Source organism: Antedon bifida, chromosome 1 (genome assembly GCF_963402885.1).
Source record: "Antedon bifida chromosome 1, ecAntBifi1.1, whole genome shotgun sequence".
Lineage (NCBI taxonomy): Eukaryota > Metazoa > Echinodermata > Crinoidea > Comatulida > Antedonidae > Antedon > Antedon bifida.
Genome location: NC_136226.1, coordinates 691,769 through 708,284, shown reverse-complemented (window position 1 = coordinate 708,284; position 16,516 = coordinate 691,769). Strand labels below are relative to the sequence as shown.

Sequence of the window (16,516 nt, the reverse complement as noted above, 5' to 3'; positions counted from 1 at the left end):
ATTATCATAATTATCATAGGTGACTATGTATAGTAATAAGTATAAGTAAGTGCATTTCTGGGTTTCATTGCTCTGCCTCAACCATGGATGGGCTAGTACTGGAGACTTAATATTTAATTTTATATTTCAATGAATAGGTGCACTTTCCGGGGACAAGCTCATATATTGTCCTGGTGAGTCTTATATAGTTTGTTTTATTCAGATAATGTAACGCCATTTTTTCGGGCGGGAACCTACTGTATACAGCTTTTTTTTCAAAATTGTCTTTGCTCAGCCCCAAGCATGGTGGGGTACTGAAGATTCTTATGCATGTTGTTTGAAAACATAATAGATGTCATTTTCGGGTACCTTGTAGCTCTATTTTAAACAGTTTGGCATGTGCGTGCGTTGTTATGCAGATGAGTCTGTGCAGGTGTATTATGGTAAAGATGGTATGTTAGTCATTCGCGGTCCTCTTGCACCAAATTGTGTCCACTTGAGCACAGTGTTTTATACGAAAAGATATTAAAATTTAGTGACTTTATTTCTATTTTATATCACTGTGCTCCACTGGGGCCAAATTGGGTCCACTTGAGCACATTGTATTAACATACGAAAAGATATTAAAATTTAGTGACTTTATTTCTATTTTATTTTTTTATTAAACCTTATTTTGTGAGAGTGGCCCTAAACAGCATATGCAGACAGTAAAAAACATATATGAAAAAACGGATGAACTATGTTCAAAAAATTTAAATATATAATATATATGTACTTAAATACAAAAATATAGCCTACAATACTATACAAAACGTTGAGTTTTTTCTTTTGGGATTAAATATTTTTTTAGAGCAGACTTATTTATTGTTACCGCATTTCTTAGTTTGGTGGGTAGCAAATTCAGGTATGTTGTGCTCTATAGATGATGAAGCTGGGAAAGGGACGACAAATTTCCTCTCACTTACACTTCGAGTACATCGATGATTTGGAATTCTGGCAAGACGCAGGGCAAGGTATTCCGGAGCAAGACCATTTACAGACCTGTAGGCAAGGCAGCCCAGTTGTAGATGCATGCGATCTTGGACTGTATGAAGATTTAAGGTGTTGTAAATGTTAGTTCGTGGATAATGCGAAGTGCTCTATTTTGAATAGTCTGTATTCGGTCAATATTCGATCTGATTCCCCAAACACTACATCAATAGACAATGTGTGGGAGGATTATAGTGTTATAGAGGAGTATGGATGTGTGTTTAATAATGAAATGACCGAGCACGCGATAAGATGGAGATGGACAAGCCCAGTTTGGAACGGAGTTTTACATGAAAAGAAAAAGATAAATTTGAATCAATGTGAATGCCAAGATGTATCTGTTTGTCAGTTTGTGATATGGGTATATACGAAACGATATTAAAAGTAGTAACTTTTATTTCTATTTTTTTATCACTGTGCTACCCTGGTGCTAAATTGGGTCCACTTGAGCAGTTACCGTAGTACAATTTCTATTATTGAAGTTAATAAAGGCATAAATGGCGCTCCGTAGAGAAGTAGAGAATGCTCCAGTCGTCAGAATGACGCTCTGAATATACCTCTCGTTTCTATGCAGTCGAGTTGTTTTATTGTTGACAATTTTCCTGCTTTAATTCCTCTAAATGGCAGAACGTATAAGGTCAAACAGTAGAGGAGGGGTATCCAATTCATGTTTACGTATATTTTGCTGTGGTTTTGTCTGATATTTTGTGTGTTATAAGCTGAAATATATTGAAAAGGGGTAGGCCTAGGCCCTACTACTAGCTAGGCTAGCGGCCTATAGGCTACCCTAGTTAGATAGGCTAGGGCCTAGGCCTAGCTAGTTTTAGCCGAGCCCAACAAAGCGCCTCCTGGCCCTAGGCTAGGCCTAGTATGTAGTAGGCCTAGTAGTAGTAGGAGGAGGAGGTAGGAATTGGGTTAAGCTCAAGTGATTGAGGTGTGAAAAACAATAATGCAAATACACAACAAGGCAGGTAGGCCTAGGCTATATGGTGCGAAAGTGCATAGGGCCTATCCGTAGCCCTATTCTATGGGAGTATGCCCACCTATATGTAGGCTAGGCCTACCTAAAAAGCTATTCTAAAACAACAATTATTTTGTGGATTAAGCTCAGTAGCTGTATACGAAGAAAATGTGGCAAATTTATAATAGCCTATAGGCAGTAAGGTTAACAAGGCCTATAACTTTCTATTTTTAGAGTCGAAGGGTTCCATCAGGAGGAGCTGTATCAAATAATGAAGGACATCTGGCAACAAGGCCAGCATCTAGTACTGCTACTGGCTCATCTAATGACTTGCTCCTACGTGAAGAACAATACAAGTAAGCCTCATGTTGATATCACATCCATCAACACCATCTTCCTCATCGTTTATTATTACATCTGTTGTTACTTTTACCATGGAGCTATAGAATCTAATTTTATAGATCCATGCTTTTACCATTCTTGTCTCCACCACCATCTGTCCCCATTGTGACATTATCCTCCTCATCTGCTTTTAATTATTGACTTAATGTTTTCATAGTCTAATTTACTACATATTTATCATCACTATTTTTAATTCTTGAAGACGTATGAATGCCGAGCTCGAAGCAAAAACAGCAGGTTTGATGAAAGAAGCAGAACAAGTATTGGTGAGATTCAAGATTCTTATTTTTTTCCCAAACACTGAACATATTACTCGTTTCGGTTATTATTGGTTAATTATTGGCCTTAGTTATTTATCAAAGAGTTCATTCCTGGCAAGGGACCAGTTCTTAGTGTATATTGGCTAACCAGTGATGAAATGTAATTCCACTTTTATTTCAAATGCATAACAGAAAGAACAAGAAGAGATGTTGAGTAGATCTCATGGAAGGCTAGACTTTGAGATGATGGACAGAGAGTCACTGTTGGAACCATCACTTATTGCTGATGACATCTCTCAGGTAACACTAAATAAAATACCTGTATAATTATCATCTCTAATAAGCATAAAAAACCTGAAGTCAACCCCCAAATGTTTGTGTTATTTGAAGGAAAATAGGCTACAGCAAACTACGTTTTATAAGGTTTATCGCAAATATCTTAATCATTGCACAATGCATGGTGGGAAGGAATTGGAACAAAAAGTAAACATAACGCATAAGTGCCCACATTTACTTCCATCATCCGTCGCGCACCGTACTTCTCTCCGTTCTCCACCATCTTCTTCCCATTCTATAATTAGAATCTGCCTTTTTTAACATTGCAGCCCAAGTCAATTTCATCTACTAACTTGTCTGCAACATCTAAAGGAATGGCATCAAAGTCCAGAGCAGGCACAAGACCAGCTTCCAGGTCAAAGAAAATGTATGTATTATTTGTCATTTCAATGTAAATTACTGTTAATTTTGCTTTTGCATATTATACTATACTTAATAACCACTTAGAAATAAATACTTTGGCAATGAAATTCAGTATAAAGACAGAATACATTCCTTTTTTTAAACTCACCTTTGACATGAACCCTATGGCTGCCCTGTGTCAAACACTGGCCACATGCTATTCATTCTAACCCTATGGCTGCCCTGTGGCAAACACTGGCCACATGCTATTCATTCTAACCCTATGGCTGCCCTGTGGCAAACACTGGCCACATGCTATTCATTCTAACCCTATGGCTGCCCTGTGGCAAACACTGGCCACATGCTATTCATTCTAACCCTATGGCTGCCCTGTGTCAAACACTGGCCACATGCTATTCATTCTAACCCTATGGCTGCCCTGTGTCAAACACTGGCCACATGCTATTCATTCTGACTAGTTTGTTTTGTTTAGGGGTTGGTATTTGACAAGTTCTTTTACTTCTTTTCCTGATCCCTGAAACAGTTCTTATTTAATGTTACCATTTAAAGTTATTGTAATTAATGTATGCTGTTTTTATTTCATGAACTGTTTCTAAATAAATGTTGTTGTTGATACATAGTTACAACACTGATTGACAAGTCAATCTATTTCCAATGGGGTCCATTGCAAGAGGGAGATGTGAAAGTGAACAAGTAATACTTGTCCCTGGTTATGTTCAGGACAGAGCACTTTTTTCTTATTTTTAAAATTTTATAATAACTAATTAATATTTGATGTTGTTATTTCAGTTCTAGAGCAAGATCTCGGGTGTCTTCAAGTGCCGTTGATGATGTTGCGATTCCTGCTGAGATGGGTGACTTCTCTCTTGCTAATACCATTACAAACATTGAGAATCAAGTAGGGGACGATGCTGTTATATCAGAACCAGAGGATGATGTTCTACCACAAGGAGCTGAAGGAATGGGAACAGGTATTAAGCCACTCACATTTTGTAGATACTTCCATAAAAAGTGGGTGTGGTTTTTCTGCTTTGGGTAGAAAAAAAGTGTAAATGTGGGGGAAACAACCTGTGTCTTGCTGAATTGCGCATCCATCGGCTACAGCGGTATGACACAAAGAAGCCTTAGGGGAGAGAGGAAAGTTATGGTACAAGTTATCCTTACTCTTGAAAGAAGCACTGGGTTCTTTAAAGTGCACACAAAAGTTACTGATTCGCTTTTTAAAAGCTAATATATTTTTTGGTATATTTCAGAGGCAACAATTCGCTTTTTAAAAGCCAAATTGAGAGTGATGCAAGAGGAGTTAGAAAGATTGGGTCAGGATTGTGTAACCAAGGTAAGAAGTAATTCTCACTATACAGTCAACTCGCCCAATACCAGACACACTAGGTTGATTGTTACATATCGTATCGTAAATGAATCATGATGGAATCATCAATGAGTTGTAAACAGCCAGAAGATAGTCCACATAAACAGTACAATTGTATTTTTTTGTTATGAATATTTTACTGTCTGCCTATACTATGTTAAAGTTCAGTAGGACCCTTTTAAAGGCACTCCATGTGATGATACTCAGAAGAATTGTGGACAAATCTCAAGCTAGGATATTCTTTGTAAACCCATTTTTAAGTAATACTGTTTTACATTATACAAATCTGTCTTATTTGTTTACTTTAGGATGAAAGCAATTACAAGTTAAAGAATCAATTAAAATCTGTTGAAGATGAGAAGTCAAGACTTCACAAAACAACGTCAGGACAACAGGCACAAATTGAAAAGTATAAAAAAATGTCAGAAGATGGCAAGAAAAAGATAGACACATTAGAGACACAGTTGACAAGTCTGAGAAAGGTAATGCATACTAAATATGCTACACATTGCATATACGATATAGACAGAGTTTGATAACGGAGTGAGTGGTTAAGACAGTGGAACTATAATTACGTGGCCATAACATCGGCAAGGGTTCGAGATGAGTAGTGGGTTACCCCGATGTACTAGTAAATCTCAGCCACTGATAAGAAGTCGCCCAGTATAAATAAACAAATATATAAGCGTGTACTATAATAAACAGTAGTAAACATTTTTTTTCATTTCTTATGTTTGTTAGGAAATTGATTCAATGAAGAGGTCCAATAAACAGTCGTCAGCCACACAGAATGTGACAGATATCAGACTAAACAGAGCATTAGAAGAAATTGAGAAATACAAAGCACAGATTCAGCAGAATAAACAATCTTCAAGGGTAAGATACATTTATATTATATAAAATGTATGTTTTATTGGTTCAGTCATGAATGGAAAAAAGGGAGAATCAGGCCTTGTCTTCAAACATTCATGTGTGCTGTTTGTATCGTGGTATGTAGCAGTTTACCAAATGTAAAACTCTATCTGCACTATCAAACTTTATTTGACAAAAAATGTGATGTGCCCATATATGGACACAGTGATGTCGTATCACTACCATTTTTAGGCATATCACTACCATATTTGGGCACATCACGCTTTTTTAATCAAACTAGTTTGATAGTGTAGACAGAACTTTAGTTTATTTAGAAATGTTTCAATTTTTATTTCAGGATACCTCTGAGCAAGACAGAAAGCATTTAGAGCAGCTGCAAGCTGAAAATAAACTTCTGAATAAACAAAAGAATGAGTTAATGGCTGGTTTTAAAAAGCAACTCAAGTTGATCGATATTCTCAAAAGACAAAAGGTATATCAATATTATCTATTATGATGACATACATCCTTGCCATTTGATTTCATGGAACGGAAGGCTTGTGCCATTTTTTATTTGATTTTTCATTATTTGACAAAACAGCAGTCTTCCTTTCCGTGAAACGAAACAAGTGTTAGTATAGCTTTAGTAAAGTAATGTGGTTTAATATGTTTGCACATCTGTACACTTGACCTGTTGTGCATATATCATGACCTGGTTATATTTATCAGGACATAGCAGCACATTTACGTTGAGTGTAGCTGCTATAATTTAACATAGATTTGTGCATTTGCTTTGACTTTCAGATGCATATAGAAGCTGCTAAACTGCTGTCGTTTACAGAAGAAGAGTTTGTAAAGGCCTTGGAATGGGGGAACTGAGCATGCTCAGTGAGGTCCCAGAAACAAAACACCAATATATACTTGAAGGTATTCAAGCCCAGTACTGAACTGAGCATGCTCAGTGATGTCTCAGAATGAACAATCCAACAGATACTTGAAGGTATTCAAGACCAGTACTGAACTGAGCATGCTCAGTGATGTCTCAGATGAACAAACCAACAGATACTTGAAGGTATTCAAGCCCAGTACTAAACTGAGCATGCTCAGTGATGTCTCGCCCTCAGAATGAACAAACCTCCAACAAAATCCAACAGAATATACAGTTATACCTGTAACCACTCATTGACTTTAATATTACTATATCCTTATCTACTTATTTGATATCTACGGCTGTCTCAAATAACAGTACTGTTATTTAGGCATTCTATTTTTAGAAATTTGTAATTTTTTAAATGTTATTTATAAATATTCAACATTTTATGATAAGGTCTACTGTCTAATAAAATGTACAAATGTACTTTACAAGTTTTATGAACTATTGAGTTCAAAGACCAAGATATTATGTCATAGGATTTTATATCACACTCCTCTTAAACCTTGTCTTTATAGCTTTTATTCTATGGAATATTTGCTATGTAAAGTTAAAGCAAATATAATAAAACATACTGTTTATCACTAATACAGATACTTTATGTATACTTTATTATTTACCTGCAATAAATACTTTTATTATATTTAATTTACAGCAAATTTCATAAGTCTGGACTTAGAGCAGGAAGTTAGCCACATTGTGTCTTTTTAATAAATACATTGATACATTCCACATTTTTTCTTTGTGGTAATTTAATTGTCATGCACACCCAGGAAACAAGACCTACATTTGAGTACCTCCTTAATGTTGTAATTGTGTTTAACTACTGTGGTCAGTCAGGGAGTGATCTGAAGGTCGTGGGTTCGAGTCCCACCCGCAATTGTTCACAATCTACTTAGTATAAAGTACAAATTACGTCAGAATAGGGCAAAACATCTGACCACCTTAATGTTCTAATTAAATTCAATCCTTCTATCTCATATGGTCTAAATGGAAGTTTTCATACGCTTTATCTTATGGTCTAATATGCTCTATGTATGGTCCATAATATTATATATTACAATGTTCTGAGTATGGCCGTATTTAACGTCTTTATATACCATTCAACACATAAATTAGGTTTATGCAGTCTAAATAGTCATCATATGACCAGTATAAATATATATTTCAATCAATATGACCCTACTTAAAACGCCTTTTTTTTCTATTCAACACTATGATCTAATATGTCCAACTAAAAACACCTTTTTTCTACCATTCAACACTATTATTGCACACAAAACAACTCTTCTAAAAACCTACTTTACTATTACATATTAATTTAGATATCACTTAATTCATCAGATTCCTCTAAAATAGAACCAGTCCTAAAACATGGTAAATTATTTAATAATGTTTGTAATATGGAAATACCTGTACCGTATACAATACTGTATTACTTGAGCCTTACCCAGATATGTAAGTTTGCTATAATCTATACTGTATGTGTTAATTACAGTAGGCTTAGTGAAAATCAATATAAAAAATAATAATTATAAACATTTTCTTTAATGTTTTGTATCATTCAACATTACAGAAACAAAGTTTAGAGATTCATCCAAAATGTTAGTCCAAGAAAATGTTCACGTCAACAACCACACCAACTTTTTGATTTTTCTTTACCAGACAACTTGACTTGACTTTCCTTGATTTCACTCTCAACATGCTCTTGGTGACTCAACTGAAATAGAAAGATAAATTGTAGTAATTTTAAATTATTTTAAAACATTTTTTAAAGTTTATCAAACATTCAACAGCGTTAGTTTCCAATTTCAGGACATGAAGAAGCACACAAGTCTCTACTCCTATAGTATATGATGCACAAGTCTGTACTCTGTTTTTAAATGAGACAAGGATTTGAACCCTGTACCCTGGTATTAATGTGAAGCACCAAGCTACAATACCAGTGTGCCTACGTATTATTACTGACGTCTAGATCTTTGATCTGATTGTTCGTTCTCTTATGTCGATTGTTATTTGTTTAGACACAGAGGGCTAAACCCTTTCACCCATCCATCCACATGACCACTCATATCACCATCCGTCCATGAAACCAAGAGACAAGAGTGCGTGACATGGTGAGGGATATATCTACACAATTATATCAAAAGTGTAGTTTTTAGAAGGTTGCTATAATACTTACTCTCTGTTGCCTTTGTTCCATGATTGTTGTGCACAATGATTCGAAAACTTGTTCCAAGTTTTGATTTTTCTTAGCGCTTATTTCTTCAAGCTTCATATCATATGAATCTGCAAACTAAAGTGGTCTCACAATTATGAGGTTTGTGGAGGTTGATTACTGCAAACTAAAGTGGTCTCACAATTGAGGTTTGTGGAGGTAGATTACTCACATTGGATTGTTAACAGGACTTTATTAACGAGTGCTCTTAATTAAGTCCTGTTGGTATCGGAATTCACTTTGTTTGTATGCAATTCTTTGCATATTAACTATAGTAATCTTTCCATGTTCACTGGGTACATTTATCAGAATGTTCTTAGTGAATCTTGCATCCAAACCTGCATATATGCTAACAACAACTTGTTATAATGTTAATGTATAAAATGTTCTAAGCGTTTGTTATCTGTACCTATAATTGATAACGTTGCGATATTGGTAAAACTATTGATTCAGAGTTCAACACACTTTTAATGCTGACTCATCCATCCATAGTCCAAAACATAAACGTTGACAAAAGGGCAGACATGATATCTGAATGTCATTGTATCTATTATATACCTGTCATTCAACTATCACAATGACATTAAATGCTATTATTTCTTATCATGTCGTATGATTACTTAGAATTTGATCGAGCGCTACTTATTATCGGACTTCATTTTAAGTTTGGTTTTTCTGTTGGTCTTATCCATTTTATTTATTTGATATTGTTTTAACTTTGTTTATAGGGGATAACCACTCTGTCTGGGTAAACTAATGCCAGGTGATAATCAGAGTGCCCCATTAAAAGAGAGAGAAAAACAAAACAATAAAACTGAAAAACGAAATCGACCAATCAACCTCCTGACAAACTCTTCAGTTTAGGCAATACTTTAATAATATTAAATGAATGGAACTTTCTACACTTAACGGACAGAACCACAGACTGACTACCGATTAACTTTGTTTTGAATAAGATTAATAATGGTGTGGGGAAGGGAGAGGAGATGTGTATTTTTGTTCGTTTTCATCAATCGAATTTATTCAACAAAAAATGAGATAAAAACTAATGTTTAACGATAACTTACTATTTGTGCTCGTCTGTAGTCAACTTGTCGTTCGTTCTTATCACATTTGTTACCAACTAATACTTTACAAACATCCTGAGAGGCATTCTGTAAGAAATGTTTATTTTAAGATGTTTTATTCTGAATTTCGAATAATAGCGAGAGCTGAGCCATCCGGGGAGCCGTCTCATTCATTACATTAGTGCAAGCCCATAGCCAGGATTGTTAAAAGGGGTGCTTTTTGCACATAAAGAATTTAGACCTATACTGAAGAAAAGGTTGTTTTACGCCTAGACTTGTTTTTTGTAGTAGATGAAATTTGTCATCTAACAGCATAAAGATTGGCCAAAATGGCAATGAGTTCGTATTCTAGTGCACTAAAGCAAAAAGAGACTAGGTAGTGCCTTACAATATCTAATACAGTGTGTATCAGATTAAATCAGTTCAGCTATGAATACATTTAAAATCAACTTACATGTACAATGTTTTCCAACCAGTAAGTAATATTATTAAAAGAACCTTCGTTTGTTACGTCATACATCAATATGATTCCCTAAACGAAAGGATGTAAAGTTAAATAATATGTAATATGATTGTAATGCACTTGGTTTCGTGTCTTTGTTAAGGGTACAGTTAGGGGTACATTATTGATATCGGGTGAGGGAATGGATATCCCCAGAATGGACTACCTGTCATTTATTACTGAAGACAAAAGGACGTATTCCAAAAAGACGGGATGGAAACCTTAACATAACACACTGCTAGAAGCAAACAAATATTTTAACATACTGATGCACCCCTGTAATATGTTGACGTTAAAGTACGAAATCGCTCTTGACCAGCCGTATCCCTGAAATAAATTAAAAAATGAACCATTATTATAAAACAATAAATATACACATTGTGACAATAGGAGATGAATTATCGGACCCTCTTTGTCGGAGAACACATGGGCTCGGCAATTATCGGACCTTCTTTGTCAGAGAACATAACTGGGCTCGGCAATTCTCGGGCAATCTTTGTCAGAGAACATACGGGCTCGGCAATTCTCGGGCAATCTTTGTCAGAGAACACACGGGCTCGGTAGTTCCTGGGCAATCTTTGTCAGCAGAGAACACACGGGCTCGGCAATTCCCGGACCATCTTTGTCGGAGAACACACGGGCTCGGCAATTCTCGTGCAACCTTTGTCAGAGAACGCACGGGCTCGGTAGTTCTCGGGCAATCTTTGTCAGAGAACACACGGGCTCGGCAATTATCGGGAAATCTTTGTCAGAAAACACACGAGCTCGGTAGTTCTCGGGCCACTATTGGCCAACACATCTTAGTTATTTAGAGTTATTTGCATATTCCATGACATGTGGTGGATTCCGCTTAATAAGCTTGTTTTCTTGCTGTTTTGCTTTGCCATGGAGAACGTTATTGTGTTAACAGTGTATTATTTTATTAGGTTTTAACATTTTGAACAACTATCAAGTAATGTGAGTTGTCAGTGAATATCGGTTTGTTGCTGATAAAAACTACACACAAAGCAGCACGTAGGCATATAAGAACCTTAATTTGCGATCGTTTTTTATGTTATCCGTTACTTGTGAATTTTTTGGATTTATTTTGTATGTGGATAATACTTGGATTTATAACAATTTACATGTGGACATAATTGGATTTAGAAGGATTATTTGCCGGACATCAACGGAACGTAAGTTATTAATATTATTGTTATTGTTTGTAAATAAAATACTTTTATTGTAATAAATACTAAACAGCCCGGCTCCTGTTGTAACCACACCATGGATTTCTCATTTTGTCCTCTCCGGCTAATATTTTGTGAAATGTACATCTCGTATTTGGGATTGGAGGTATGCCCTTAATAATATACGCATGACCAAGTACATAACAGTTGAATTACGCGCGTGTACGTTTGTCATTATTGTTTCACGTGATGGGCGGTTTCACTAAGTATGTACAATGTGACGTCACAGCCAATTGTTAAAGTGTTCTTGTATAGACTACGTTATGTCAACACAGTGAGTTATATAACCACTGTGTAATCAATATTTCTGTCAACAACATTATGTAATGATGTCAATTGTTTATGTCTGTAAAATATGACCTATTAATAATAGTCCGTATGCAGCCAGACAAGTAAATAATAATTAGATACCAGTATCTATATATAATCTAATAAATTTAGCAATTGGACAATCCTAAATTTGTAAAGTTAATCCGCGAGTCCTTAAAATAACGAATGTGTAGGAATGACGTCAGCGCAACGCAAGGAATTTGACCAATCGATGCGATGGATCATCCGAACTTAATCGGTTGTAAGCGCTACGTATGTCCTTGTGCTACGTCCTAGTGGGAACCAAGTTTAAACTAAAGGGTGGTTCCCACTAGAACGCAACGCAGTGACGTATTGACGTAAGGTGTTGTATTGCGTAATCACAAGTGGGAACATTGCAGGTTTGATTTCACGCAGACGGGGAGCATTTTCTTACGTTGCGCAGGTTGCATTACGTTGCGTCGCTAATGAGAACCAGGCTTTACTAAACTCAGAGAACATTTCAACACTACCGAAATCATGTGTTCCATTCTTATCCTCACCAGGCAAACAGTAAAGCAATAAAAGCAGATATGCGTACGTTTGTGCAAACGAACAATGCAGCAACACAGAAGCAGAGCTGAAAAAATTGCTCGTCATTGTAAAATCATAGCTGGCTGGTGTGATACATTACAAAGATAGGGTGACGTATACAAACATACTAAAATCAAATAATTGATACAATCTAAATGATGTTATAATATACTTGTATGTTATAATGATATTTATTGATGGTTGGTGCTCCCCATTGCCGTATATTAATGTTATACTGACTGACTTATAATAATGGTCAATACTCAAACATGTTGTGCTTTAAAGGCTTCCAAATCACGTATATTGAAATGTTCCATTTTACTCTAAATTTCAATAGAATTTTATGCGTTAGACACACCTTCTGCGTATCATCACATGGAGTGAGACGTGAGACCGCTATCTTTTTTTAAAAAGCTGCCTTTAAAAAAGGTCTTAACTGAACTTAGGCTATTACAACATAGGATAGGCGGGATAGACAGTGAAATAGTCATAAAAAAAAGTACAATGGCACTGTTTATATGATGTGTCTGTCTACATCTAAAATGAAGTGCTATTGTTAACAAATTTCATAGGCATTGAACTATTGTATTGAATCACCGTACATATTAAATGGAAACTCCCATAATTATGAACTAAATAGTATGATCACGTCTAAGCGTAAACATAGCTAATTAAAGTGTGCGCAAATAGGTAGATGGTGTTTTTACTCAATAAGACAATCACTGTGATGCAGAATATTGAAATAAGTATTAATTATTACCAGTATAACACAAAGATTAAGATAAATAGGCTACTGCCAATGTAAATAGAACCGGGCAGATGTTTCAATGTAACTATTAATATTAATCTGTTATTGACAGATGCTCAATAATAAGATACTGTACTAAATATTTAATTATTACCAATTACCAAGTAAACATACAGATAGCTGATTGGGATATATAATCAATGCAAATGTAAATAGGCAGATGTTTTCATTTGATCACGCGCTTAGTTTTATTTAGTTTTCTTGCAGATGTTCCGTATTTCTATTTTACTTTTTTTTATTATCTTTGTATAATTAAGTTTGCAGAAGTATTAAATATTAAAACATATATCTAAACTCATCATAGCTTTGTTATTTAGAAATTGATAGCATAATTCGCTAAAAGTAATACAAACAAACTTTTCTTAAAAGTATATATATATATATTTTTTCCCATGCCCACTTAAAGGCGTATCTATAATGTTTAATGTATTGTCCCAAAAAACATAAAAAAAATGAATAAGAACATCAGACTTTAAATAGGCCATTTTGTAGTTTTAAGTTATTCACGTTCATAGAAATAAACAGAAAATAATTATTGAAACTGAAAGCCAAATTGACTGTTTTTTTGCTTTAGGCCTAAATTACAGTTTTTTTCAGGTACATATTTTTTTTCGATCCAATTTTTGGTCAAAGTGAATAACTGTTATATGAAATTAAAATGGCATATTCAACAAAAACAATTATTTGTTCAGGGGGAAAATATGTCTTTTAATATAAGGCCTACTTCAATGGCAAATTACTGAAAAATGACAATGGTGTGGCTGGATCTCAATGGAGATATACAAAGCAAAAAGCAAATCAAAAGAGAACACCATTCCTCGTTGGCCCAAGTTTTAAAATAAAACTCGTATTTTTACGCAATATTATGACGTTTTCTATTAGAGTGCCGTATTTTTAAGAATATTACTGAAACTTTTGGATATAAGACCCTTTAAAAATATTGTATTAGCATATTTATTACATTACCATATTTGTAATTGCATACGTGTGCCGTCAACGTCCGTCGTAACATTCCGACAGTCACAACCTGTAGAATATAGAATTTGATAATTAAAGTCGAATTAGTTAATATAATCATGGAGTAATAAGTACTCCATGATATAATCAATTAGAAAGAAAACCACCGCCATTGTAGTCGAATTACCGTATAATTTGACTACTATTCAGCTTAAGTTGGTTCTTAGTTTATTATAAATTGTGTGGCTGACCTAATATTTAAAAAACGCAACGAAACCTTTTTTTAACTTTAATTATATTTAAACTTTTGTGTGACATGAACAATCCTATGGTAATCTAATTTTGAAAATACTTAAGTATACCTTAAGTATAACAGGGCAAATAGTATACCTTAAGTATAATAGGGCAAATAGTCGGAGTTAATGATAATTTCAATAATAAGTATTGGTTCTGCTTGGTCTCTTTTTTATGCCCCAATATTATGAAACACCTTGGATGTTTTGATATAATCGGCAGCTGACGTAGACTTGTCACAGACATCATTGTTTGGTCTGCATGCACTAATAAGCCCATAAGAATGGTTTATATACTGCATGCACTATTAAGCCCACACGAAATATAATAATGCATTGTTGTTGTTATATTGATTTTTCGTTTTGGAATTTACTGAAAGGATTGCTATGAACAAACCTGAAATTGACATTTTTTTCTGTAATAAAATGTTCTTTTAGATAGACCTACTAAAATGTTACCGCATAGAAATGATTTTCAGTAATTTACTTACCAACTGTAGATACGTAATTAGGATAGAATTTACCATCGCAAAATTGGTAAATAAAACAGGTTTTACCAACACCGCTGTCTCCTACAACAAGAATCTTTAAGTTCAAAACTTTTCGTTCTGCAGTTAAAACCGACATTATATCATCCAAGAATGATTGGAGTTTTAGTATCCACTTAAAGTTGCCTTCCGTCTAGCAGACTACCAGTGATCATGGTTGGCGGGGTTTATAACTCCAGAATTGTTAAAATTGTCGAGTCTTGCTGAAGTGTTGTGTTGTGTTCGGATGACTGGGTAATAATGAAGTTTATTAATAATTTCTAGTCTTTCCAAGGTTAAAAGTCAAGTGTACCTAGACGATAATAGGCCTAACTTTGGCGTAGTTATTTTAGTAGCAGTGATATCATTTTGTATATATACATAAGTGATTTTGTTTGATTGTATGTTAATTTTATTAATTTTACACTATAGGCCTATCTGTAATAATGATTATTTAGCAGGGTTGAATTCAGGATTGCTGAAACACACACAGGGGTGCTGTAGTAATACACCTGGGCCCGGTGTGGGTGGGGATTGAGAGGAGTGGAATTTGATGACCCAAAATTAAATGTATTTATATTCTCACCTATTAATTATTAATATTCTGTCAATAATAAGGTGATAATAACAAGTTCATAATGTCATTGAGTGAAAGAAGCACTGTGTAGGATGGTTAATGTTTTTGTTACGCGTGGTTCCCACTAGCGACGCAACGTAACGCAACCTACGCAACGTTAGCAATAATTGTGTTTGCCCCCGCCTGCGTGAAATCAAACCTGCGATGTTTGCAGCAATGTTACATCGTCGGTTCCCACTTGTGATTACGCAATACATAACTTTGCGTCGATACGTCGCTGCGTTACGTTGCGTTCTAGTGGGAACCACGCTTTATTTTTACAGTCGCCTTCCGTTGTAGATGACGTTTTACGTTAACGTTTTCTTGGAATCATTTCTACGCGTACTTTTAATATTAGGTGACAATTGTATTGACGTGTTACAGTCATAATTAACTTGACAAACGTAACAATGGCAGAAATGGAAGTATTATTGACGGATAGATTGTTAAAAATAGATATTAAAAAAACCCATTTAAATCACACCTCTTTTCTGAGGCATATGAATTTAATGGATAAATAAAAGAAATCGGATACTAAATCAGCTACAGTATGTGGTTGCTAGTGGCTTGAGCACTTTTAGTGGATATGTGCGCTATATACATTTTGAGAGAAAGAGAAAGATTCGTTTCGTTTAATGTTGTACTTCCAAGTTACTTTACCAGTATTAGGCGTGGTTCCCACTAGCGATGCAACGTAACGCAATCTACGCAACGTTAGAAAATGCCCTTCTAATAATTGTGTTTTCCCCCGCCTACGTGAAATCAACCTGCGATGTTTGCAGCACTGTTGCGTCGTCGGTTCCCACTTGTGATTACGCAATACAGTACTTTGCGTCGATACGTTGCTGCGCTGCGTTGCGTTCTATTGGGAACCACGCTTTACCTATAGGGTAATGAAATAATAATAATATAACTACAGTGGATAAACATTTTTT

General features: G+C 35.1%; 2 protein-coding genes across 4 annotated transcripts; one reads left to right on the top strand and one right to left on the bottom strand.

Moving 5' to 3' along the window:
• The first annotated feature begins 1,062 nt into the window (after positions 1–1,062).
• Positions 1,063–6,768, top strand: LOC144836532 (testis-expressed protein 9-like). 3 transcript variants are annotated; one of them, XM_078691590.1, is made up of 12 exons: positions 1,464–1,664; positions 2,204–2,325; positions 2,574–2,637; positions 2,824–2,931; positions 3,237–3,334; positions 4,120–4,301; positions 4,584–4,666; positions 5,008–5,181; positions 5,441–5,575; positions 5,910–6,044; positions 6,356–6,453; positions 6,599–6,614. In XM_078691590.1, the coding sequence occupies exons 1-11, from the start codon at positions 1,629–1,631 to the stop codon at positions 6,428–6,430; spliced, it is 1,212 nt and encodes a 403-aa protein (XP_078547716.1). In that variant the 5' UTR covers positions 1,464–1,628; the 3' UTR covers positions 6,431–6,453; positions 6,599–6,614. The 3 variants fall into 3 exon arrangements, with proteins under 3 accessions (XP_078547717.1, XP_078547716.1, XP_078547715.1); XM_078691591.1 differs by lacking the exon at positions 1,464–1,664 and adding an exon at positions 1,063–1,080 and having other exon boundaries at positions 6,356–6,768; XM_078691589.1 differs by having other exon boundaries at positions 1,467–1,664; positions 6,356–6,768.
• A 451-nt stretch (positions 6,769–7,219) lies between these two features.
• On the bottom strand, positions 7,220–15,195 carry LOC144836594 (uncharacterized). The gene is made up of 7 exons (XM_078691594.1): positions 14,930–15,195; positions 14,155–14,215; positions 10,536–10,596; positions 10,222–10,299; positions 9,768–9,854; positions 8,665–8,778; positions 7,220–8,202 (listed from the first exon to the last, which is right to left on the bottom strand). The coding sequence occupies exons 1-7, from the start codon at positions 15,063–15,065 to the stop codon at positions 8,110–8,112; spliced, it is 630 nt and encodes a 209-aa protein (XP_078547720.1). The 5' UTR covers positions 15,066–15,195; the 3' UTR covers positions 7,220–8,109.
• Positions 15,196–16,516: the final 1,321 nt, after the last annotated feature.